Below are 24,546 nucleotides of genomic sequence, written 5' to 3' on the forward strand. Positions count from 1 at the left end.
GGGGCACACCCCGCCAGCGTGGCCGCCTGCTCGTCTCCGGCGGGGGGCGTGGCTGCACGGAGGCTGCGGCGCCAGACCGGCCTGCGGGGGAGGGGACTGGCGGCAGTTCTCCCCACCCTGGGAGGAGGGGCATCTCCAGAGCGCCGCGGGATGTTGGGGGCGGAGTGGCCGCGCAGGCTGGCGACGACGCGGTCCCTTCCCCGCCTTCCTCGGCCGCGCTTGTCGGCCCGCCTCTCCGAGGCCTGCACTTGTCCGTGCGTGTCTCTCGGGGCCTCCCGGCGACGCCTGGCCTCCTTGGCCGCGCGCCGGAAGTGACGCTGCAGTGAGGGCGGGCGGGGCGGCGAAAGCGGCGGCTGCGCAGGCTCGCTGCGGGCGGGGCCGCCGGCAGTAGCGGAGGGCGGGGCGTGCTGCCACTTCCGCTTCCGGTCCGTCGCCTCCTTCGGTTGCTTCCCGTCCGCTCGGCGGCTCCCCTCCCCCGCCCGGCTCTCTGCGCCCCTCCCGGGCGCCGGGGCGGCGGGGCCGTCGGCGTGCGGCCCTTCCGTGCGTCCGCGCGTGCGCCCGAGTGCGCCTCCGCGTCCGCCGCCCGCGGCCAGGCGCGCGCCCCGCGACACCGAGGCCGAGCGGGGGCAGGGGGCTGCCCGCCATGACCCCCCGGAGCCCGGCGTGAGGGGCCGAGGTGAGCGCGGGCCGGGGGCGCGGCGGGCCGGGGCGCTCGGTCGTCCGTCGCGTGTGGTCCCCCTCCCGGCTCAGCCCCGCGGCCTTTGTGTGTGTGTGGCGGGCCGACATTGGGCGCCCGCGGGCTTGCGCCCGGGCCTCGGTGCTGCCGGTGTTGGTGTCTGCCGGGGTCCGTGCGCCTGCCTGTGTCCGGTGTCGGCGCGCGGTGGTCGGGGTGACGGCTGTGCCCCTCTTCCTCTCTCCCTCTCTCTGCAGTTCCCGGGGACTCTGAGCATCTCTCCCCCCTCCCCCCCGTTTCTCATTCATTGCCGTCCCCGGGCACGTCCCCGCAAGCCGGGGACCCTCTGCGCGCGTGCGTGGCTTGGTCTGGGACGTGCCGCCTCCCGCAGTTTCTTGGGTCTGTGGTGCGGTGGTCCGGAGCGCGGCTCTGCAGTCAGGCCGCTGCTTGCCGGCCTGTAGTATTCCTCGGGTGACTTCTCAAGTCAGGGCTGTGCGTGTTCATGGAGGTGGTCCCGGTGAAGCGCCCAGCGCCGTCTGGCACTGCAGTCAGCTGCTGGGAGCTCCGGATTCCATCATTACCCACAGATTTCCCGTTCCGCGCTAAGTGTGTGCTGTCAGTCCTCTGAACACCCCTCGAAGAATTTTGCCCTGTTGTTGTTCTCTGTTTAACCTATTACTTCTGTTTGAATCCTTTTATTTTGAAAAACCCATTTTAAGCAATACCAGGAATTTTAGCTTTGATGCCCTATTGACTGTTTTTTTCTAACTCACTTTAGTACAGTTCCACAGTGTTAAAGCAGGGCATCTTCTGATACCACCCTTCTGGAAATGCTCTTTGGCTACTGATAATAACGGGCGGGCAGCGGTATTGAGCTCCTATTATCTGTGGGGCAGGGCGCCAAGCACTGTATGTACCCATCTTATTTAATCACCAAGCCTGCCAGGTAGGAATTCTTTCCTTCCTATCAGAGTCCCTCAAACTGGATCTCAGGGAGGTTGCCCTGTTGGTAGCTCTTGGCCAGGATTTGGGCCCAAGTTTCACGTGTTCTGTATCGGGTCTTTGTTTTCCTTCTGTAAATTTGTAGTGTCAGGTTGTTGTCTCTTCATTCAGAGTCTCATTCTTTGCTTCACTGTCTACTGTATTTCTGTCTCTGTCTCCTGTGACTTCTGCTCACCATGTCTCTGGGTAGCTCCTCTGTCCGGATGTGTCTGTGCCTCTTTCTCCCCTCATTCGTCTTGTTCTCGTCCCTCTGTGTCGGTCCCATCAGCTCTTCATCTCAGTGTGTCTGGCTGGCCTGCTCGGCCCCCTAAGTTTGTCTTTTCAACTGTTCATGTGTGTCTCCAAGTGCTTGGCTCTCTAGCCTGAGTTCAGAGCTGGGGCCAGCTGCTTGTCCCAGGACTTAGGTAGGTTGTGGGAGGGCTTGTTGGTGTGGATGTGGACTGTGGTGGTCAGAGTTCACTCTGGAGCCAGGACGGGGGAGTGGCTCTTGCTGTGCCTCAGTTTCCTCCCTTGTGAGGTGCTGTGAATCATGGAGTTGGGAGGATTGAGTAACTGTGTGCAAAGCGTGGGGAAGAATGCCCAGCACAGGGTAAGGGCCGTATCGCTGCTTGCTGTGATCTTCACCGTCTGCCTGGTTCCCATCCTTTTGTTTCTTCCCATCACCTTCCTCTCAGCACAGGTCAGCTTAAAAGTCTAAGTTTTGGCATTCGAGCAGCCAGAGGTGAAGTCTGTGCTGCTTTGCTTGGTGTGTGACCTTGGCTGAATTGTTTAGCCTCCATGAGCCCTTGTCTTCTCATCAGTTGGAGGAGATAATGGGCATCTCTTGGTCAGCGAGCACCTGGCATGCAGCTGGGAGCCAGGCGGCGGCTGTGCTCGCCCTTATCTCTCCTTCCCTGAGTCTTCAGCTCCCCCACTCTTGGGACGCCTTGTCCCCCTGGCATTGCCCGCCTCTTGCCTGCCTCTCTGTTCCCTTTATGGTCTCTCTGTGTGTCCTTGTTTCTGCCTCAGATTCTGCCTCGTCCGCTCCTGGTCCAGAGGTCTTTCCTGCCCTCCCTCCTTCCCTTCCTTCCAGTGGTTTATTGAATGCCTCTTCTGGGGCAGCTGCTCTGATGGGAAAATTAATGTCCATACAGATGTGGTTTCTGGCCCCATGGGCCTTGCGGGTCAGCCTTAGCCACAGAGTCAGACGAGGTGCCTCAGTCTACTCATGGGGCCCCTGGGGAACAGTGACCATGGGTGTGTAAAGTCTGGGAAGCTTAAACAGAGTTCTCAGGATGAGTGAGTGTGACCTGGGTGGTGAGGGAGAGGAAGAGCAGGGTGACCGTCTCATGACCATGCATGTTCATAGCACATTTCCCACGCACTGGGTTCTCTCAGCTCCCTGGGTTATGGAACAAAACCCCACTTTTTAGAGGGGAAAACTGAGGTGCAGGAGTCCTGGCCCACCCAGGGCAACTGGCTAGGATGTGCTGCACTGAGGTGCCCCCGGCCTGTGATCCCCCCCCCCCCCAACTGCACACTCTGCCTCCCTGGCTCACTGAGGAGGGCCCCCAGGCAGGAAGGAGCTGGGCATGTTTGAGGAACTGAAAGATGGCCCGGGTGACTAAGATGGGGGTTAACGAGGGCCAGAGCCTTCTAGGCCCCAGGGCCAGTGGCGAGTCCCACGAGGGGGTGGGTTCAGGCCGGGCAGCCCCAGGTCCCGCTTGTGTTTCCAAAGGGCCTTTCCTTCTCAGATGCGGTGATCCACCAGCTCCTGCCGCTGTTGTCTTCCTTGTGTCGCTCCATCTTGCCACACCCCGGGGGGGCCCACCACCCGCCACCATGTCGACCTCGTCGCTGCGGCGCCAGATGAAGAACATCGTCCACAACTACTCAGAGGCCGAGATTAAGGTCCGAGAAGCCACGAGCAATGACCCCTGGGGCCCGTCCAGCTCCCTGATGTCTGAGATCGCCGACCTTACCTACAATGTCGTCGCCTTCTCCGAGATCATGAGCATGATCTGGAAACGGCTCAATGATCATGGCAAGAACTGGCGGCATGTCTACAAGGTCAGTGCCCGGGCCTGCAGCGGGCCCTCACGTGCACATGTCTCTGTGGGTGGGGCTTGGGCCGGGGGTGGGGGGTGGGGGTAGGGGTGGGGTGGTGGTGCCACCGGGCCCACCTTCCCCGTGCTGCGGAAGGGCTGGAGTTCTAGGTCTTTATGTGCAATCTCTCTTCCTTCGTCCCTCTTCTCGTTTAACGAAGGTAACAAACATGAGGGTTTGAGAATTTTGAGTCTTAAGACTTCAGCGTCTTTTCGAAAACATGGTACGTTCACGAGATTCGTCCACATAGAAGGTTGAAGCGGGTGCCCAGTGTTCGTCCCTCTGTGTGCCCAGAGGCCAATTCCCTCTCAGAGGCTGTTGGTGTTGGTGTCCCCAGCGTTTGCGTGCTCCTCCAGCTGTGTGTGGATGGCCACAGGCACAGGGGATTTTGGGGGCCGTGGAGCTGTTCTGTATCATCACGGGTCCTGTGGCCATAGGCAGTCATGAGAGCTCAGCTGCACGCGGAAACGGGGGACCTTTGTCCCATGTAAACTAACGGCGATTTTAAAAAGGAAGATGAAGCTGTATCTTAGAGATCGTTTCTCATCGAAATATAGATTTGTCACCTTTTTTCTTTCCTTCATTTCTTCGTTCTTCCTTCTGCGCTTCCCGTCTTCCTTTTTTTGACAACTGCGAGCTACCTGGTGCTGGGTTTTAAGTGTGCTGTGATGTCTCACCTCGTTACCAGGGCTGCCACGAGGAGCCTTGTGTATTTGCTGTTCTCTAAAACTGGAATTTCTGGGTCAAGGAGCACATGCACGTGTCATTTTGATAAACGTGGACAGAGTGCCCTCCACAGAAGGAGTCCTTTTGCTGGTCCCTAGTGATGCGTGCACGTGTCCTCATCCAGTGAACAGGACGCTGCAGGCTGTGGTCAAAGGGAACATGTCTTTCGGCAACGTTCAGTGAGCGGTTTTTCTGTTTTCTGGCCTGGGGCCTGGCGTCTTCCCCTTGGGTCAAGATGTGGCAGTGGGCACAGGCTGGGGCAGGTGGCCAGATCCCGGTCCCGGCAGTGTGGCTCATACCAGCCCGTGGACCTCCTTCCGTGTGAGGGTCCGGCTGCTGGGGGGAGGCTGGGGTCAGCAGTATTGGCGAGTCCTCTTGCTGCCGTTTCTTCAGTGAACGTTGGCTGAGAGCCTGCTCTGTGTGTGGCCATGGCCCCGTGGACTCCAGTGGGGCTTGTGCTGGCCGGACTCTCCATCCCCCAGGGGCACGGTGGCTCCCTCATTTCTGAGGCCTGGGAATGCTCTGGCTTGTTTTCACGCCCATCGGGACAGACGCGGATTGGGTCCTCATTCCTGTGGACTCTACTGGGTCAGTTACGTGGCTGTTTGTTGTGAAGGACTGGGTGACTATTGTCAAGCTTAGAGTCAGGGAAAGGGCGAGGGGTCTGTGTGAGCCTTCCTCTGGAGGTGAAGGGAGGGGACAGGACCGGGAGGGGCCTCTTGAAACTTCAAGAGGCTCTTGGAGGGGTCATGGCCCGTGTGCGAGGGGAGGTGAGTCCTGAGGGCCCTGACTGCAGCTGGATACATGCAGCTGGGGGCACAGAATCTCCGCGAAGTACTTTTCCTGTCCCCACTTTTTAGGTGGGAGCACTGAGGCGTGAGGAGGCTCGGGGCCGCCCAGGGGGTAAGGGGTGGGACAGAAGCCCTGGAACCTGTTCTTCTGACTCGGCTGTGTCACCTCCCTGCTCTGAGGAATCAGGGTCTCAAGTTTTCTTCTTAGACCAGAGTGCAACACACAATGGTGCATGGGCCAAATCTGGCCTGCCGCCGGTATTTGTGGGTAAAGCTCTGTCGGCGCGGCCAGGCCCGTGGGGCTCGGCTGCCTCCCCTCTGCCGCGCGGAGCTGAGTGGTCAGCACAGGGGCCGTGTGGCCCGAGAAGCTGGGGTATCAATCACCTGGGCCTTTCAGAAGAAGTTTGCTGGTCCCTGTTTTAGACCAACTCTCCTATGCCGAGGTTGTTTGGCATCTGTGAGCAAGTGGTTTTGGAAAGTTAACAGGACTGTGGGCTTGTCCCGTGGCTTTTGAGAAAGTGTTCACATTTGCCATTGTGACACCATCGTGAGTGTACCACCTGGTCAGCTCTCACGCGTGCGCACACCTGTGAAGCCAGCACCCAGGTAGAGGTGGAGGGTGTCCCCGTCCCTCTCAGGCTTGCCCAGCACAGCCCTCCCCCAGAAGCATCCTGTCCTGTCTTCTGCCAGGCTTGTTCTAGAACTTTCCATGGGGTCATGCGCCTGGTCCTTTGTGTCTGCTGTGTCTGGGAGGTTTCTTTAGTTACCTCGCTGCATGTGTGCTGCTCCCATCACAGGAGCGCGCTGTGCGTCCTACGTGTGCGTTTGAGCTTTGAGGGGTGTTTGGATTATTTTCAGGTTCACTGTCTGTTTAACTGCCAGTCTCCAGGGCCCTGGAAGCCAGTTCTTATAATTTGTTGGGTATGGGCTCCGTCCTGGACTGGGGCGTGTGTTGGTCTCCCGTAGCTTAACTGACCTTCTGCTGGGAGGCTTGTGTCGTGTGTGGTGCCTGCAGCCGTTGTGGTCGGAGCACCGCTGGCCCAGGACCCGCGGAGCCTGCCTGCCTTGCACGCCCGGTGCGATGGGCTGCTTCCCTTTCTGCTGTGATGGATAAACACATCGAGTGCTGGTTAAAGACTAATCTCTGATTACCGGTGCACACACTGTTCCCACCCCTTCAGGAAGCTGGCCAGATCCAGGTCCGGCTCCCGGGGACGGTGGGGAGTTACTAATGGCCCACAGCAGGGTCCCCGGCACATTTCACAGCTGCTGAGCCGGCTCAGCCCAAATGGCCGGGTCCTCCCTCTGTTGTTTCTCTGTGCTCTGGGCGGCTCTCAGGGGCTCCCTGCACACTCTGAGGTGCACCGTTGTTTGAGGACTGGCGGTTTTTTCTCCCATTTAATTTTCACGTGTTGGAAAGAAATTTGTTCTCCTGTCCTATAATGCAGAAGCCGTCACAGGGTGTTCCCGCTGCTCCCAGTATGCCTGTGTCCCCTGTGGAGAGCCGAGGCCTGAACAGACCCTGCAGGCTCGGTGCCTCCCTCCTGACTCCCAATTCGGGTAAGGGAGTCGTCTCCTTGTGGTTCTCAGAGCTGGAAGTGGTGACACTTGCCAGACTTACAGGACAGCGGAGAAGGCAGTGCACACGCCCGTGTCCTGGGCTGCTCTGGAGTGTGATTGAACAAGTGTGTGTTTGTGGCCATGCTGCGCTGGGTTTTCCTTTGAGAGAGACAGAGCAGGGTCTGCACCCTTGTGCAAAGTCCAGGTGTCGCCGCAGTGACCGCACCTGCCGTTTCCCTGTTTCCGTCTTTGTATCGAGACACACGTAGTCGCCGAGCCGCACGAGTCCCAAGCGTGCGGTGCCGGGGCATCGAGCATGTTCCTGGGGGTGCAGCCATCGCCGCCGCCTAGGCCCAGAGTATTGTCGTCATCCTGAACACAAAGCCCATATCCGTTTGGAATCCCCCAGCTCCTGGCAGCTGTGACCCTCCTTCCTGTCTGGATGTGCCTGTTGAGGACGTGCCCTGTGAGCGCGCTCTATGCCGTCTGGCTGCTTCCATGCGGCGCCGCGTCCTCAGGGTCGTCCCTGCAGGGGGCAGCACGCAGCAGTGCTGGGTTCTCTCTCATGGCCGTGTGGTATCCGCCGTGCTGATGGGCCACGCTTGTTGATCCGTCTGCTGATGACATGCGGGTTGGTGCTGGGGCTGGGATCCTGGCAGCCATGTGAGTGACTGGTGTGCCCCCCGCCCTGAAGGCCATGACGCTGATGGAGTACCTCATCAAGACCGGCTCGGAACGCGTGTCACAGCAGTGCAAGGAGAACATGTACGCCGTGCAGACGCTGAAGGACTTCCAGTATGTGGACCGTGACGGCAAGGACCAGGGTGTGAACGTGCGTGAGAAGGCCAAACAGCTGGTGGCCCTGCTGCGTGATGAGGACCGGCTGCGGGAGGAACGCGCCCATGCGCTCAAGACCAAGGAGAAGCTGGCGCAGACCGCCACTGGTGAGGCCTGCCGCCCCCAGGAGGTCCCTCCTGGCCCACCCTGCCCCTTCTTCTGGAAGCCCCTGGTGGCCAAGGGTCCAGGCTGCCTCCTTGCCCGGCGCCCTGTGCCCAGCCGCCGAGCCTTCTCGCTCCCCCTCCTTCCTGGCCAGGTGGGCTGGAGTTCCAAATTCAGGCTCTCCCCACCCACGACGGTCCTTCCCTGTCCTGTCCCCCTTGCTGTCCCACCTGACAGCTGAGAACTGTTCTGTTCACCCACAAATGTTGACCAAGAGCCACCTGAGGGCCCAGGTGTGCCCCTGTCAGCAGCCTGAGCCCTGGAGCTGCCAGACAGGTTCGCCCATGGTCCTGCCTGAGGATACTCAGTGCCTAAGACAAAGAGCAGGGGATTTGGAGGGGGCTGCCCAGGGCTGGAGGTTAAGGATGGCTCTCTGAGGGGGGACTGCATGCCCATACCAGCACGGGCCAGCAGGGAGGAGTGGTCGGGCGCTACCCCCCAGCTCAGCTGGTCCTTCGCCTGTGTTAGGCCACTGTGCCCTGTCCGTTCCCCCTTCCCATTCTCTGTTCCTGCCTCCCTTCGCTCCTGCCAGGCACCCCTTGTGTCAGCCTCACCCAGGCTGAGGTTGGGGCCTGAGGATGCAGGTGCTGTTCTTCCCCTAATGCCCAGCTGGTCCGGCCGTACGGTTCTCCACCAGCCCTGCAAATGCTGGACACACGGGAGCTTTGTGGGACCAGGGATGAAGGACCTGTGTCCCCCGGGCTCTGTGCCAGGCCCCAGGTGTGCAGTGTGGAAACCCGGCTCATGGGCTCTGAGGCCCCCAGACTTGCTGCCTCTCTCCTGGCGGGCTTTTGCTCTTGCGCCGGCAGGGATTCTGGGGGGTCTGACAAACCCGGCTCGCAGTCCACCCCCCCACCCCCAGTGGAAGCCCGCTCTCTGGGCTGGGGGGCCGCCTTCTCTTTCCCCACCCGTGTCTCAGCTGATTCTCCCCACGGCAGCCTCCTCAGCAGCGGTGGGCTCTGGGCCCCCTCCCGAGGCGGAGCAGGCGTGGCCGCAGAGCAGCGGGGAGGAGGAGCTGCAGCTGCAGCTGGCCCTGGCCATGAGCAAGGAGGAGGCGGACCAGGTACCGGCCCCGTGGGTGTGGGGGGCGAGGCAGGGGTTTGACTTCGGTTCTGCCATCCCATTTCCATCCTTCACCCCTCAGCTCCTGAGGGCCGGTGTGCTCTGTCCCCCCGCCCTGCCTCCCTCATCTGTCCGCTGCTCCTCTCTCTCTCTGCTGCTCCTCCTCCGTCCCGCTCCCCCTCCTCCTCCTCCTCCTCCTCTGTCCCGCTCCCCCTCCTCCTCCTCCTCCTCCCCCTCCTCCGTCCCGCTCCTCCTCCGTCCCGCTCCCCCTCCTCCTCCTCCTTCCCGCTCCTCCTCCCCCTCCCCCTCCCGCTCCTCCTCCTCCGTCCCGCTCCCCCTCCTCCGTCCCGCTCCTCCTCCTCCTCCTCCTCCTCCGTCCCGCTCCTCCTCCTCCTCCGTCCCGCTCCTCCTCCTCCTCCTCCTCCGTCCCGCTCCTCCTCCTCCTCCTCCGTCCCGCTCCTCCTCCTCCTCCGTCCCGCTCCCGCTTCCCCTCCTCCTCCTCCTCCTCTGTCCCACTCCCCCTCCTCCTCCTCTGTCCCGCTCCCCCTCCTCCTCCTCCTCCTCCCCCCTCCTCCGTCCCGCTCCTCCTCCGTCCCGCTCCCCCTCCTCCTCCTCCTTCCCGCTCCTCCTCCCCCTCCCCCTCCCGCTCCTCCTCCTCCTCCTCCCCCTCCTGCTCCTCCTTCGTCCTGCTCCCCCTCCCCCGTCCCGCTCCAACTCCTCCTCCGTCCCGCTCCTCCTCCTCCTCCGTCCCGCTCCTCCTCCTCCTCCTCCTCCTCCGTCCCGCTCCTCCTCCTCCTCCTCCTCCGTCCCGCTCCTCCTCCTCCTCCTCCGTCCCGCTCCTCCTCCTCCTCCTCCTCCGTCCCGCTCCTCCTCCTCCTCCATCCTGCTCCTTCTCTGTCCTTGTCCAGAGAATTCTTGTTTCTTCTGCGTGGATGCTGTGCTCTCTCTGTGACCGTGTCTGTGGCTCTGTGCCTCCCTGGCTCTCCTCCGTTGCTCTGTGTGTGTGTGTCTCTGTCTGTCTGTCTCTCCTCTTCTCCCTCCCTGTCTCCCATCTCGTGTCCCGCCCCGGCCCCTTCACGCTCTCTCTCCCCCAGCCCCCGTCCTGCGGCCCCGAGGACGACGTCCAGCTCCAGCTGGCCCTTAGTTTGAGCCGAGAGGAGCACGACAAGGTCAGAGCAGCCTCCCTGCCCTCTGTAGGGCTCCCCTCAGGCCCTCCTCAGGTCCCCGCGTCCTTGCCCCTCCTTGCGCCCCCCTGCACCAGCCCCGTCCCTAGTTTACACACGTTCTGCTGCAGCATTTCCAGCAGTGGGACCTGTGTCACAGGGCTTCTCAGGCGGTGCGGTCGCAGCACGTGAAGCAGGTGCCTTGTAGCTGCTCTGGGGGCACGAGGGAGCCCTTCCCTCACCCTCTACCACAGCCCCAGGCTTGGTCACCTCCGCCCAGCACAGCAGACACCACAGAGTCAGGCATCTGGCGGGAGGGCCCGTCCTCCCCGGGGCCCCATGCTTCCCAAGCCTGTCGGAGCCGTGCCAGGCCAGGCTCATCTCCTGCATACCACCCCTACGGCCCTGTCCCCCAGACCGCACGTTCTTCCCCGTCCTTCCTTCCCACACATTGTCCACATCCCATTTTAATTTTGTCACTTTTGTCTGGGTGGGAGAGGGTTGTCAGGGGCCGTGCAGTTGGGGGAGGGGGCAGCCGTGTCCCTCACATTCTGACCCTCCCTTGCTGCCTTCCTGCGTGACCTAAATAGGAAGAGCGGATCCGCCGTGGGGACGACCTGAGGCTGCAGATGGCCATAGAGGAGAGCAGGAGGGAGACCGGTGGCCAGGAGGAGGTGAGCACAGGCTGGCTGCCCTGCGCTCCATGCACTCTGGGGCCTGTGGGGAGGGGGCGCCAGGCTGCTACTGCTGAAGGTCGCTTTCTTCTCACGCAGATGCGTGGAGACCAGAAGGCACTTTGTTAGTGCCTGGGGCGCAGAGCGCACTAGGTGTGAACTCTTGTCTGTCCCTGCTGTGGGGGCCGTTCCTGCTCCTGGGCAGTCCTTGTCGCTGAGCAGCCTGATTGTGCGAGAAGGGGGTGGCCTAGAGCTACTGCACGCTCACATTGTCTTGGGCACCTCCTCATGTCCGCCCACACCCCGTACTCCGAGGGTCGGTGGGTGAGCGAGACCAGTCTGGTCCCCAGCCTTCTGGGCCTCCAGTCCCCCACAGTGGAGACAGATGAGGTTTGGTCGTGTTTCAGTTTCTGTCTTGGCTCTAAGGGGGGATGGGTTTCCTCCACATGTCAGGGCCAAGGGCACTCATGTGGCTGGGGCATCCAAGCTGGCCTCTTCCATGGCCTCACATGTGAGGCCTCCTCACTTCCGGGCGCCCTGGGTGTCCTGAGTATCTTCATAGAGAGGTCAGCCTCCACAGTGGGGTGGGTCGTGGGGCTCCCTCTGATTGAAAGAGTGTAGACACCCTCCCGATGGGCAGGCTGGCTGGTCAGCCATAGCAGGGCTCTTGATAGGAAAGCCTGCTCAGGCCGGCCTCAGCCAGAGAGTCTCCGTGATGGCTGGCAAGTCAGAGCGTCCTAGAGGATTGCTGGGCTTTGGTCCTAGCACCCTGCTGCCTTTGTCCTGTGGGGATGGGAGGTGTGGCACCTCTGCCTCCAGACACCAAGTGCTCTGGTTGGCTGGGTTCACCCCCAGAACATGGGGAGATAGCGTGCACACGTGTGTACGTTGCTCATGTGTTGCATTGGAAGCCTGGAGAGTGCGGTGATGCGGGACGTGTGCTGGGCCTCAGCCAGGACTGTTCAGAGCGGCCGGCCTGTAATGACTGGTGACTCAGGGAGGGCGACCCAGGGCAGACCTCCCAGAATGCGTGGGAACTGCACGGGTGGGGCCGGGAGGGGCAGCTTTGGGCTTTGGCCTCTGTGCTCATTCCTGGTGGGACCTGGGGAGTGGATGGAGGGATGGGGGCAGGACCAGGTGGAACTCTTGGCATTTGGTGGTGGGCTGTGCTGGGGTGGTGGGGTGGCACTGGGAGGTGGGGAGGCTGCCTCCGCCTGTCTCGTGGCCCCTGGCTGTCTCTCTCTAGCGGCAGGTCTTCTCCACCGTGACGCCCTGGCTCTCTCTCCTCTCTCGTGCTGCGGCCATCTCTCCTCCAGGTTCTCTTCCTCGTCTCCTGGCTTGGCCTGCTCACGCCTTATACGCTCTCTCCTTTGTCTCCTGCAGTCATCCCTCATGGATCTTGCTGACGTCTTCACGGCCCCGGCTCCACCGCCAGCCTCAGACCCCTGGGGGGGCCCAGCGCCCATAAGCGCCTCCACCTCGGATCCTTGGGGGGGGCCCCCTGTCCCTCCGGCTGCTGATCCCTGGGGTGGTCCGGCCCCTACACCAGCCTCTGGGGACCCTTGGAGGCCTGCTGCCCCTGCGGGGCCCCCGGTTGACCCTTGGGGTGGGACCCAGCCCCCTGCAGCTGGAGAGGGGCCCACGCCTGACCCATGGGGGAGCTCTGATGGTGAGTGCTGGCTGCCTGCCTGCTCCAGCCTCCACATCCAGTGTGCAGTCCAGGGCATGCCCTGGGGACAGGGACAGATACAGTCAAGTGGGTGACTGTGGGGGTCAGATAAGACACCCCAGAGGAAGGCGCGTGAGGGAGCCTTGAAGGACAATGGGAAGGGGACCAGGGGGTGTTGGGGTGTAGAGAGGCTGCTCGGGTGGAGTCAGGGTGGGGTGGCTGGGGAGGCTGGGTACAGGCAGGCTGGGAAGCAGCCACATACCCTGTGGGGACTTCAGGGAGCTCTGGGGGCTTGGGTGTGGGGGTTGGGCCCGCCTAGGTGAGACACACACTCAAGGCCCCTTACCCAACTGGGGAGCTTCTTAGGGACTTTCCAGAGGCCTCAAGGCTGAGGAGGGTTTTGCCAGGAAGGGACACACGGGCAGAGGCCCAGCACTGGGTGTACCCATGGCTAGGTCGTGGGGACCGGGCGGGAAAGGCTGGCTGGGACTGGGCCCGAAGCCTCCGGGTTGTCCAGCTGCATCCCAGGATGTTGGGTGGGGGCAGGGCAGGGCTTCTGGGAGGTGGTGGGCCTGAAAGGGGGGCTGGAGAGGGTGGGCACAGATTATTCGTAGGTGACAAATCCTCCAACGACCAGCCTCTCACATGCCTCCTTCTTCACCCAGGTGGGGCCCCAGTTGGACCCCCTGCCTCTGATCCCTGGGCTCCAGCCCCAGCCTTCTCAGACCCCTGGGGAGGGTCACCTGCCAAGCCCAGCACCAATGGCACCGCAGGTACTGGCTGGGCTCTGGGGTCGGGCCCAGGGGGCCTGAGTGTGTGTGTGTGTGTGTGTGTGCGCGCGCGTGCAGGTCAGCGTGAGGTGTGTGGTCTCCTGGGTGCTGGGGGGCAGGGGGAGGCTGGTCCCCTCGATGAGCTGAGCTGATCTGACATCCTGGATCCCTACAGCAGTGGGGTTTGATGCGGAGCCTGATGAGTTCTCTGATTTTGACCGACTGCGCACGGCCCTGCCAACCTCCGGGAGCAGCACGGGTAAGCCGCCCCCACCCCTGGCCTGGCGCCCCCCCATCCCCCCAACAGGCTCCTTGGCAGGTGGCCCTGCAGGTCAGGGGGGCGTGCTTCTGAGTGAGGCGTTAAGCAGGGTGGATTCAGCTCCCCACAGCTCCCCATGGGACCCAGCGCCCAGGCAGTTATACTGAAACTTGACGGTTTATCTTTGAAAAGAAAGCTTTAACTTTGTTTCGAGTAATTTTATACTTAGGGAAAAGTTGCAAGAATAGCACAAGGAGTTCTCTTTCTGGAGCTTTCCCATATATGACCTCTGATTTCTTTGTTCCCTGAACGTTTTTCTGGGTGTTTCTGAGGGCCCGGCCGGCTGTACCCTGCGTGCCCAGCAGTGCAGTGACCGCAAGGGGCCTCTGGCGAGTGTCCCCTTCCTTGCCTGCCCACTGGTGCCTCAAGGCCCAGTGCATCTTTCCCACCTGGCGCCCCATCCACGGAGCACCTGGCCTTTGGGCGTCCTGGCTCCTGCGTTCCTCCTTCTGGCAGAGTCTGGGCTGGCTCTGTCCCCAATATAATACCCATCCCCGTGAGGTGTCAGGAGGGTGCAGGAGCCTCTCTCCCGGAGGCCCTGGCGTCTCTTCCCGCAGCAGTGGTGGTCCCTTTGTTCCTTCTTTGTTCATCTTTGAGTAATGCAGGCCGGCAGGAGTATGTGGGACTGATGGGGCACCAGCTGAGAAGGGGGGTGGGGCACCAGTGGTCTGCTCCTGTCCCCCCAGGCCCACCTTGGTTTCTGTGCAGTCTGCAGTTGGCCTTCCTCTGGGCCTTTTCTCCTCTCTTCGCACTGATTCGTGCATTTCCTGAAGTCAGATAGGATTCTTACATCTCTCTTTAAGAAAATCAAATCTCAAGCTAACAAATGTCATCCAGGCTGCTGGGCTCCTTGGTGCCTGCCATTGTCTGTCCACCGTGAAGTTTCTGTTTGGGACTGTGGGACCGGTGGGGTTTTTGTGGGGCTGTGTGAGCACCCCTTAAGTACTCTTGTCCCCTGCTGGTTCTCCCCAGCACACTCTACCCCGAGGTCCCTCCCTGGGCTGTCTCAGTACCGCGGCCTCCCTGTTGAGGGCCCCACTGTGTGTCTTCCCCTGACCCCCTCTCTGGCTCCTTCTAGGGGAGCTGGAGCTGCTCGCTGGAGAGGTGCCCGCCCGCAGTCCTGGGGCGTTCGACATGAGTGGGGTCGGGGGCTCTCTGGCTGAGGCTGTGGGAAGCCCCCCATCTACAGTTGCTCCAACGCCACCACCGCCCACACGGAAGACACCAGAGTCATTCCTGGGGCCTAATGCAGCCCTCGTCGACCTGGACTCGCTGGTGAGCCGGCCGGGCCCCACACCGCCAGGAGCCAAGGCTTCCAACCCCTTCCTGCCAAGCGGTGAGTGTGGGCCTCCCAGGCTGATCCTGCCCGCTGACCTTCTCCCCAGGTAGACCCCTGACTCTGCTCTATGTGTCTCCTCTCCTTTCTCTCCTGTAGGAGCCCCAACCACCGGCCCCTCCATCACCAACCCCTTCCAGCCCGCACCCCCTGCGACGCTCACCCTGAACCAGCTCCGGCTCAGCCCTGTGCCCCCGGCCCCTGGAGCACCGCCGACATACATCTCTCCTCTTGGTGGGGGCCCTGGCCTGCCCCCCATGATGCCCCCAGGCCCCCCGGCCCCCAACACTAACCCCTTCCTCCTATAATCCAGGAGGGAGGGGGATTTGGCCTGGCCTGGCTTCCCCCATTTCTGCTCTTTGGGAGACCAGTGTTGTGAGTGCATGTGAAGCGGGGGACCCCTGCCCCCATCCCAGCACCCTCCCCCTCCTGGGGCCCACTCACACTACACCCTCTTCCATGTCCCCCCACCCCACCTCCCTGGAGAGAAACTGGACATGGGGGATGGGGAGGGGTGCTGGCCAGAGGAGGACCCCTTTCCTGTGGCATTAGAAAGGGGAGGGACAGCTGGGGGTCCCCCCACCCATCCCCCTCCTTCCCAACTGGCCCCTCAAATCAGTGTTTGAGCCTCCTCGTCCCCATGCACACCCCTTGGTGAATCCTTGGTGATAATTTTGGCGACTTCGGGAATAAATGGCAATTCTCACGGGTGTGGCTTCCCCAAGTTCCCATCCATGATTCATAGGACCCCTCACCTCGGGGACCCAGGGCTCCGACCTGGTTGCCTCTTCTCAGAAGTCTCGGTTTCCCTGGCCTTTCTGTTCCGGGGGGTGGGCTGTGTGGGGACAGGAGGGGCACCTGAGCCCTGGCGGCGTTGCAGCCCACCGAGGGAGAGCTGATGGGGTTGGTGGGTGGGGGCTAGTGGATGGCACATGGGGGTCAGGGGTCGTCCAGGGTTTGGTGAGCTGTCGGTGAGCGCGCGATAAGGGTTTTCCTAAGACAATGACTCCATGTCCTTGACACATAACAGCACCGTTATGCTGTGTCCCACTGGACCCGACCCCTGCCCCACGAGCACCCCCCATCCTGCCAGCAGTCCTGAGAAACCAGAGTCCAGGACCACCTGGTGCCACCCATTTGCCGGGCCTGTGTTCTTCCGCTCCCCACCCGCGCTCCCCACCATCTCCCATGATGATGAGGGCTGACTGTGTCTCCCCAAGAAGGTGGCCCATTTGAGAGGGTGGCTTGTGAGCTGCCGAACAGCCATGGGGGTGGGGGACTGAGACAGATGGTAGAGCAGGAGTGAACTCAGGTGAAGGGCAGTGGGACTTCTGTCCCTGCTGTCCCGTTTGGGGAGATTGTAGTACAGATTGTGGGGGTGGATGGAGGGGAGAGAGGCAGCCTCCCCATCCAGAGAAGGACATGTCTGGGGGCACTGGAAGCTCGCCAGAAGTGTTTCTCGGGCTGACCGGGGAGGACGTAGGTCAGGGGTGCCGCACATGGCAGCCGAGGCAGCCCTGCACCCCACCATACTCTTCTGGAGCCCTGTGGGCCCTCCTTCCACTTCCTTTAAATAAAGACACGGAGGGAGCTAGTAGCTTCGACCTGGGTTTACTCTCCGGAAGGCTCTCTTCCTGTCCCTCACGAGACAAGGAATGCCGAGCGCGGCAGCAGCGGTGAATTTTGGTGTGAGCTCTTGGGTCTGTTCCTCTTCCTTCCTTCAGCACGAGAACACCTTAGCTCCCAAAACCTCGTGTCCCCGCACTCATCCATCTTGCAGAATAGGCTAGCCACCACTTCTCAGTAGGGGAGCCCCCAGTAGTCCTGAGCGCCTGCTTGTAGTGGCCCATCCTTACTCGCATGCGGAAGGAGCGCGGCCATCTCTCTCTTCCTGCCTCAGTTGTTCGCTGGGCTCTTGGCTGAGCTGCTCCCGCGGGCCCATTGTGAGTACTTGCGGGGGGGGGGGGGTTCCCAGGGGGCGTGCCTGCAGGGGCTGAGGGCCAGAGGGGACAGGATGGCCCAGGGCTTGTCTGGGGGAGCGCCTGGGTCTGTGACCGGGCCCATGGCACCTGAGAGACGGAGGCCCCGCGCTGTGCTTCCGGCGCAGGACCCCGGCCGCCCGCTCCCCACCGCGCTCCCCTGCTCTCCTGGCGCCTCGGTGCGTGTGCTCCCGCGGCCCACTGCTCCGGCCTGTCCCTGCGCGCGCATGCGCGCTTTTTGTCTCCTCTCCTCACCTTCTCGGCCAGCCTCTGCCTCACCTTCCCTCGAGAACTGGGTCTGCCCTCCCTGCAGAGTCCTGTCCTCCCGCTTGGCTCCCGTGCGGCCTCGCAGTACACATCGGGCCCCACACCCCTTCCCGCTTTCCATGTGCACACACCCTGCACTAGGCTGCGAACCCATCGGCAGTCAGCGCATGACGCCCCGACTGAGGTGGGCCAGCCAGGCCGGGCCGCCTGGTGATTTTTGTAAATAAAGTTTTATTGGAACACAGCCCCTTGTTTTTATATTGTCTGTGGCAGCTTCCACCTACAAGGGCAGCATTAAGTAGGTATGGCAGGCATCACAGGGCGCACGCGCCGAATGTAGTTACCACCTGCCTGAGGACAGTTAGCTCCCTGCAGCTCCTGTCCTGGTGTCTGCAGGCCTGTCACACCCCACCCCTGCGACAGCCACACACTCCCCACGGGCGCTGCCTGTGCCATCCTTTGTTTTCCATTTCTCTGTTGTCATTCTGCTTTTAGGGCTATTCTTTTTCACCACTCATGTATTTTAGTTTGTGTATTTGTAATTTCAGAGGGCTCCGTTTAACGATCGCTCTTTACAATGTGCATTTTATGGACGTTTTCGAGCGCACACAACTCTAGATGACAGTGTTGTAATCTGCTTCCCAGTTCCTTGAATGCCGGCTGGGCTTCACGGTCAGTGCTCCCTGCCGGGCCTCCTCATCCACAGCACCCTGGGAGCCCCCTCTGAGAACTGCACTGAGACAGTCCCTTCTGCTGTGAGGGGACGTACTAGCCTGCATTTACACGGGGACCCGCAAGCATTAGCCCCGTGCCCTCCAGGGGGGAACGACCCATGGTGCCAGAAGTGCTCCTCTTACCTAGGAAGGTTCTCACTGACCGTCTCCATGATCGGATGGACTGCCCACATGAAACAGAAGTTAAACGTGGCACTGTATGGAAAGGAAAGCGCTGGGTCCTGTGCACATTCCCGCTGCCTGGGTGAACACGCAGCCCCCCAAGCAATGACACACCGACTAGCCGCTAGGGAACCAGCCTGGGCTGACGGCCGCCGGCTCACTGCCTCTACCCCATGGCTTGCAGGCCACGCACAGTGGTGAGGGACAGGGGTGGCACACCTGTGGTGCCAGGCTGCAGTCCCCCTTCAGCGGAAGCCACCCCCCGATTGCCGGACTTGCCTTCTTCCCATGTTCCAAATGGTGTGCGCTTGAAACGAATGTGTGCGTTTCAGCCGTTGAGGGAAACTGAATACATATGCACACATATTTACGGTTTACATAGGTTTTGCTTACATATCACCTAGAAAATCAATCCGTTAGGTCACATCCATGTTTTTATTTAATTTATAATCTCCATCATACACTAAGTTAATATTGTGCAAAATAAACACATTTGGAAATTGATGTGAAAATCCAGAACCCATTCATTGGAGCAGAAGTATGAAAAGTCCCAAAGAGGCGACTGTGGTGTTTGGAAGGTGCTTCTCCCTTATCTAATTAGTGTTCACGATTCGCCAAATGTTGGGTGTCTTCCTGCTGTCTTCTGTGCCATCCACGTAACGGGCAGGAAAGACCCAGCCCCGGCTCCAAGCACATGGGAATTCTCTAGAAATGTTGTTCTGTATCAGAGCCCACGGGGGAGCTGGCAATGGCTGGATTCGTCACAGGACAGTCTCAGGAAGCCCTGACCATCCGTGATGGGACTCCCAGGAGCAAAAAACGGACGCAGCACGTCTGCAGCAGGAAGTTCAGTGAAGGTGAAAATATGGGACCCATCGCTGATGTGATAAAAAGAAACGGTGCCAAAATGCATGTCCAGGAAAACCCCTAGTCGGTGTAACCGGGGGCTCACGGAGAGAACAGTCACAGGCACAGTGCTGGCTTGGAAGAGCTCTCCTTTTCTCAAGCCCACCGTCCAGAAGCCAAGTTCTGCGGACAGTAGAATTGGCCCTTGTCGATTAGCAGAGTCTCTGCAGACACCCACATCCCACTCCTTGCTCGTCCCCACGTCCACCTCCCAGTAGTGGCGGCCAGAGCGGAACCCAGGGGAGCCCAGGACGCACAGGGCATAGTCGAATCTCTCGGCTCGGGCCCTCCGGTTCTGTTTGGAATACCCACAGCGGACACTCCTCAGGTCCTCCGAAATGATGAGGTAGTGGTTGGCCGTGTCAACATCCAGGCTCACCTCCCCTGCGGAGGGAAAACAAGCCAATCAGCAAGCCCACGTGCTCGATGGCACTCTGCACGCACGTCTGCGGCAAGGGCCCAAGTGTCTCGCCCGCCTTCTCACCCCATGCTTCCTCCCTGATCCGAATTTCGCTGGGGAGACTTGCCTGGCCCCTGATGAGGTCGAAGGTAGAGAGAGAATGACTGTAGTCAGAACTAGTCCCTCCGACCCCTATTAGGTGTTCTCTTCACATTAAGTTCTTTTAGATTAAAGATGCTTCTTCCTTTGGCACAATTATGCACGAAGAGACCATGGTGCTGTTTGTTCTCAAAATTATTATGCAAACTACCGCATATTCCATCGACATACAGGCACCAAATGAATATGTGAATGATGGCAACTTTTTTACTTAGTGCAGAACATTAAATACGGAAGTTTTGCACGTCTTTCTTCTTGCCAATTACCTTCCTCGTTTACTGCTGTGAAGAGGCAAATGCATCCCAGACCTCTGCTTCCTGGAGTTGGAAACACACAAAGAAGTGAGGCTGGGGGTCCTGAGAGGAGCCAGGTGAACTTTGGACAGTCCAGGCAGAGGAAGGGGCCCCAGGGACATAGGTGGGGATGTGCTGGGGTCTGGCAGCAACGGAGACGCAGGGCAGTGCTCAGCGGGGTGGGGACATGGGGGCACAGGGACCGTGTGCTGCTGACACGCAGCTCCCCCTGATCAGGAGACTATCCTAAGGGGACCGTGTGGATGGAACCAGGACAGCCTCAGAAATAAACCCTGTGGGCCAAAAACCAGTTGTTTCACTTGGCGCCCTGACACACAGCTCTTCGGAAGATGCTCGAACTTTCTGACCATCACGGGGGACTGGACAAGACTTGTCACGTTTCTGGGACAGGGCTCACCATCCCAAATTCGAGTTGCATGGAGCAAGAGTACACTCAGAACACAAAGCAACCCCTGTCCTTCACAGTGACACTGGACCGCAGTGCCCACCACAGCACGCTGTTCACCCCCCTTTCACACCAAGGGCCCCACAGCTCCTCAGGACCCATCGGAGCAGAGCCGGGACAGCGCCAGAAAGAGCAAGGACCTGGCCCTGCTCCAGGGAGCCTGGCATCCTGGCTTGAGCAGGTGAGGCGGGCTGCTGAGCTGGGATAGCTCACCCTAACTCGAGTTGTGAGAGAGTCGGGTATGATTTCTCTCAGGTGCAGGTCAGGGACAGAAGCTGACTTTCTTGGAGACGGTTCCGATCTATACTTCCAGGTAAGAACAACTGCGGCTCGCAGATCAGCATTTCGGCTCATGCCCCCCCCCCCCCGCCCCACTGGACTCGTTGGCAAGTTACCTTTAACCGGGCTCTTTAGGGGGCGGGGCGGGGCCGTACCTTGGAACTTGCGCATCTCTGGGTTCATCTGCAGAACGGCTCTCAGCTGGGGCTCCAACTCCTTGATCCTTGAAACCAGCCTCCCGAGATGGGTACCGGGCCTGAGGTCCTTCTTCTGAGAGACCACGGAGCAGGAGGGGCACGAGACACCCTCCCCGCCGGGCTCCCTCTGCAGTGAATGGATGCAGCGCCGGCAGCAGACGAAGCCACATTTCAGGTACACGGGCATCTCCAGGTGAGTCAGGCACACGAGACATCTACTTCTTTCTTTAAAGTGTTCCGCCATGGCCGCTGTCTGGGGAGAGAGGTGCAGATGGGACATTCTGGGGGTCAGATGAACATCAGGTCTCGGGCCACTTTCACCCCAACATACGTGGTGATTTGCCGCTGCTACTACCGGGTAATGAAGGCCCTGCGTTCGTGCAAACAGACAGGACTCACGGCCCGCGGCTTCTGATACTTAAAATGCTGGTTGGAATGAGGGACACAATCCATCCTCAGGCTCTAAGCGAGGTGCTGAGAGGGTCTGTGCTGAGCCACGGGCTGTGTTCCCTGGGCTGTGCCTTTCCTCCCCTGTGACTCACTCCACGCTGGAAGCCGGGGCCTTCCCTCCCCCCTCCTCCTCCCCTGCGCCCATTTTGCCCACCCCCACCCCCTCCCCGCTGGCAACCACCATGTGTTCGCCATATTTGCAGGTCTTTGTAGACATTGGAGAAACGCAAAGGAAGTCCTGTGACGTTGGACTCACCTCAGCGCTGCCCAGGCCCCAGGTCTTCCAGAGCAGTTCTGACGCGAGATCACCCAGGAGGGTTTTTATTAGGGATGCTCCCGCCCGCCTCACCCACATCCTCCCTAATCCCAGCTCCTCTCTAATCCAATCAGAACTGGATTTCATGCGTTAGTGGGACTTTTCTCACGCAATAGAGAGGCGACCACAAACAAAGGACGTAATTGTATCTCAAAAGTGTTATTTTGAAAAGAATATGAACACAATGTTGCCATAAGATCTTTCTAGATTAGATGTAGAATATTCCCTCTGCTGGTGATAAGACTTGGAATCAGGGTTATAATTTAAAAAAAATGTGTCGCTATTAATCCTTGTACACAAATGAGGCTCGTTGCAAATAGTTTTGATCACGACAGTGAAAGCCCCCATTTCGATCCAGAAAATTGGTTAAGCCTACTCAGAAGTCTCTCCTAGAATCCCACTTAGTAGACCACAGTCTCGTCTTCAAAAGTGTTTCTCCACAAACGTGAGGACCCTTGCTTCCAAGTTCAGAAAACAAACCCCAAGACTGATCCCTGACAAGTCAGCCACTGAAGGTCCTGTTTTATGTTAGTTACAGAATCAAAGATTAAAGATGTTTCACAGTATTACTGTTTTCCTTCTATCGCAGCATAGAGGAGAGGAAACAAGACACGAGGAGACATTTCTTTGCAAACACAGGCAAAACCTGTTCCTCCCGGCATCAGAGGACTCATTGGTGATCTCAGATTAAGGGGCAGGGTGAAAAATTGGGGATGGTGGGGGTGGGAAGGCTTTAGATTGTGCCTAAGTGATTATGTTCAATATGGTTCATTTCATCGTTTCCACGGCACTCTCTTGCTGGCACTTGGTGGAGATCCTTATCCCATGTCATCCCAAGCAGAGGCGCGGTGCCCTGCCGACGTTTCCCACCCGTGCCTTCCCACCTCCCCGAGTTCTAAACCTGAGCCTCGTCACGGTTGTCCCTCCCGGGCCGAGCCTGAAGGGCATCCTGTGTAGACAGGGGCAAGGCCTCTGTGTCTGCTCTTCGTTTTTTCACAAGATACTTGACATAATGGTGTTTTTTCCCCTTAGACTTGCAGGGAAAAAAGAAATCTCTGTAGTTCTAGTTTGTGGTCGAGTAGTTGGTTTGGGACATGGGGATTGGCATTGCGGAGGGAAAAACAAAGTCCAACATTTCGAAAGTGATTCCGTCGTGTATGTTTGGTGCTGCTTCCTTCCTTTGTTCTAAAACAGTTACTAAGTAGTGAACTATCATGAAGCAGGACCCGTGTTAGCGTGAGCCATTAACTCAGTCCTAGTTGCAAAGTTGGGAAAGATTTCCGTGGGGAAGTTTTATCAACCAGAGAAAGACATAGAGTAAACCAGGTAAAGTGAAAAGGGGCTGTTTGGGCCACCGGGTCTGCCCATTTGTGAAAGTACTTCTGTTCTCCCCACAGTGGATAGGAGCCTGCATGGGGCACAGACAACACTCCCCTCATCATTTCGGGTGACCCGAGGAGTGTGCCATGTTGGCCTATCAACCAGATTCCCAAAAAAGCATGCTGAGAGTTCAGTTTTGCACTCTGTGCCCTGGACTCTCCTGGGTTCACCTCAGGACTCCAGTGAAGGCATGGCCCCCTGATTGTTCCTTCCTGTCAGAAAGGTTCTGATAGGTCCCAAGACGATCATTTCCCCACCTTGTGCTGTCAGCACAATTTATAAACCCTCCTAGAATCGCGCTCCGTAGAGCTGTGTTGTTCTTCGTGTTTCTTATTTTGACAACTGCTCTGGAAAGCTGACACTGTGACCTTCACTGTTGACGGGAACTCCCAGCGTACCTGGCACATCACCGCAGTGGAACGAAGTACAGTCTAAGTTAATAGCTTGCACCGTAATCTAATCACTGATACTCGATTTACTCACTTAATCTGTAAATGATTAAGTTTAAATTTTAAAGTCAATCTGGTCTCTTTTTCATGTTTCTTTCCCTCCACCTGGATTTTTATTATCCAAACAAAAATCTCTCATTACCTGGAGGTCATCTAAAGCAAAAATTACATCATAATGAACAGACATTTCTCCAAAGAAGACACACAAATGGCCGACAGACACATGGAAAAATGCTCCACATCACTCGGCATCAGGGAAATTCAAATCAAAACCACAATGAGATACCTTCCCACATCAGTCAGAATGGCTCAAATTAACAAGTCAGGAAACAACAGATATTGGCGAGGATGCAAAGAAAGGGGAACCCTCTTAAACTGTTGGTGGGAATGCAAGCTGGTGCAGCCACTCTGGGAAACAGTGTGGAGGTTCCTCCAGAAGCTAAAACTAGAGCCACCCTATGACCCAGCAATTGTACTACTAGGTATTTGCCCCCAAAGATACACATGTAGTGATCCGAAGGGGCACCTGCACCCCAATGTTTATAGCAGCAATGCCCACAGTAGCCAAACTATGGAAAGAGCCCAGATGTCCATCGACAGAGGAATGGATAAAGAAGATGTGGTCTATACATATACAATGGAATATTATGCAGCCATCAAAAAATGAAACCTTGCCATTTGCAACGACGTGGATGGAACTGGAGGGGATTATGCTAAAGAAAATAAGTCAATCAGAGAAAGACAATGATCATGATTTCACTCATATGTGGGATTTAAGAAACAAGACAGAGGATCATAGGGAAAGGGAGGGAAAAATAAAACAAGATGAAATCAGAGAGGGAGACAAAACATAAGAGTCTTTAATCATAAGAAACAAACAGGGTTGCTGGAGGGGAGGGGGTGGGGGATGGGGTAATTGGGTGATGTGACGAGCACTGGGTGTTGTATGCAACTGATGGAATTCTACCTACTAGGTTCTACCTCCGAAACCAATAATACACCATATGTTAATTAATTGAATTTAAATAAAAAACATTCTGGAAAAAAATTACATCATAATGGGCTATAGAAAATGACTTTCGATTTCTTCGCAGCTTTATTGAGTCATAAAGGACATGTAAGGTCGTGTAAGTGTAAGGTTACTGTGTGTCGATTTAATACATTACATATTGCAACAGGAATACTGCCACAGTGTCAGCTGACACAGCCCTCCCGTCACATAATTACCATTTCTTTTCGGTGTTGAGAACATATAAGATCTCCTCTCTTAGCACCTTTCA

The 24,546-nt window shown here is 58.6% G+C and overlaps 2 protein-coding genes across 3 annotated transcripts; one reads left to right on the plus strand and one right to left on the minus strand.

Annotated features, from left to right (window-relative positions):
• Positions 1-411: 411 nt before the first annotated feature.
• EPN1 (epsin 1) lies at positions 412-15,539 on the plus strand. 2 transcript variants are annotated; one of them, XM_045789251.2, is made up of 11 exons: positions 412-676; positions 3,409-3,724; positions 7,532-7,781; positions 8,775-8,899; positions 9,993-10,067; positions 10,652-10,735; positions 12,119-12,404; positions 13,070-13,177; positions 13,350-13,433; positions 14,572-14,829; positions 14,929-15,539. In XM_045789251.2, exons 2-11 carry the CDS (start codon positions 3,497-3,499, stop codon positions 15,135-15,137), a joined length of 1,707 nt encoding a protein of 568 aa, XP_045645207.1. In that variant the 5' UTR covers positions 412-676; positions 3,409-3,496; the 3' UTR covers positions 15,138-15,539. The 2 variants fall into 2 exon arrangements, with proteins under 2 accessions (XP_045645207.1, XP_045645208.1); XM_045789252.2 differs by lacking the exon at positions 9,993-10,067.
• Positions 15,540-18,695: 3,156 nt separating this feature from the next.
• On the minus strand, positions 18,696-20,921 carry RFPL4A (ret finger protein like 4A). Its single transcript, XM_045789445.1, has 2 exons — positions 20,630-20,921; positions 18,696-19,261 (listed from the first exon to the last, which is right to left on the minus strand). The coding sequence occupies exons 1-2, from the start codon at positions 20,913-20,915 to the stop codon at positions 18,696-18,698; spliced, it is 852 nt and encodes a 283-aa protein (XP_045645401.1). The 5' UTR covers positions 20,916-20,921.
• Positions 20,922-24,546: the final 3,625 nt, after the last annotated feature.

The sequence above is a fragment of the Ursus americanus genome, chromosome 21, assembly GCF_024610735.1.
Source record: "Ursus americanus isolate L20-20 chromosome 21, mUrsAme1.1.p, whole genome shotgun sequence".
Taxonomy (NCBI): Eukaryota; Metazoa; Chordata; class Mammalia; order Carnivora; family Ursidae; genus Ursus; species Ursus americanus.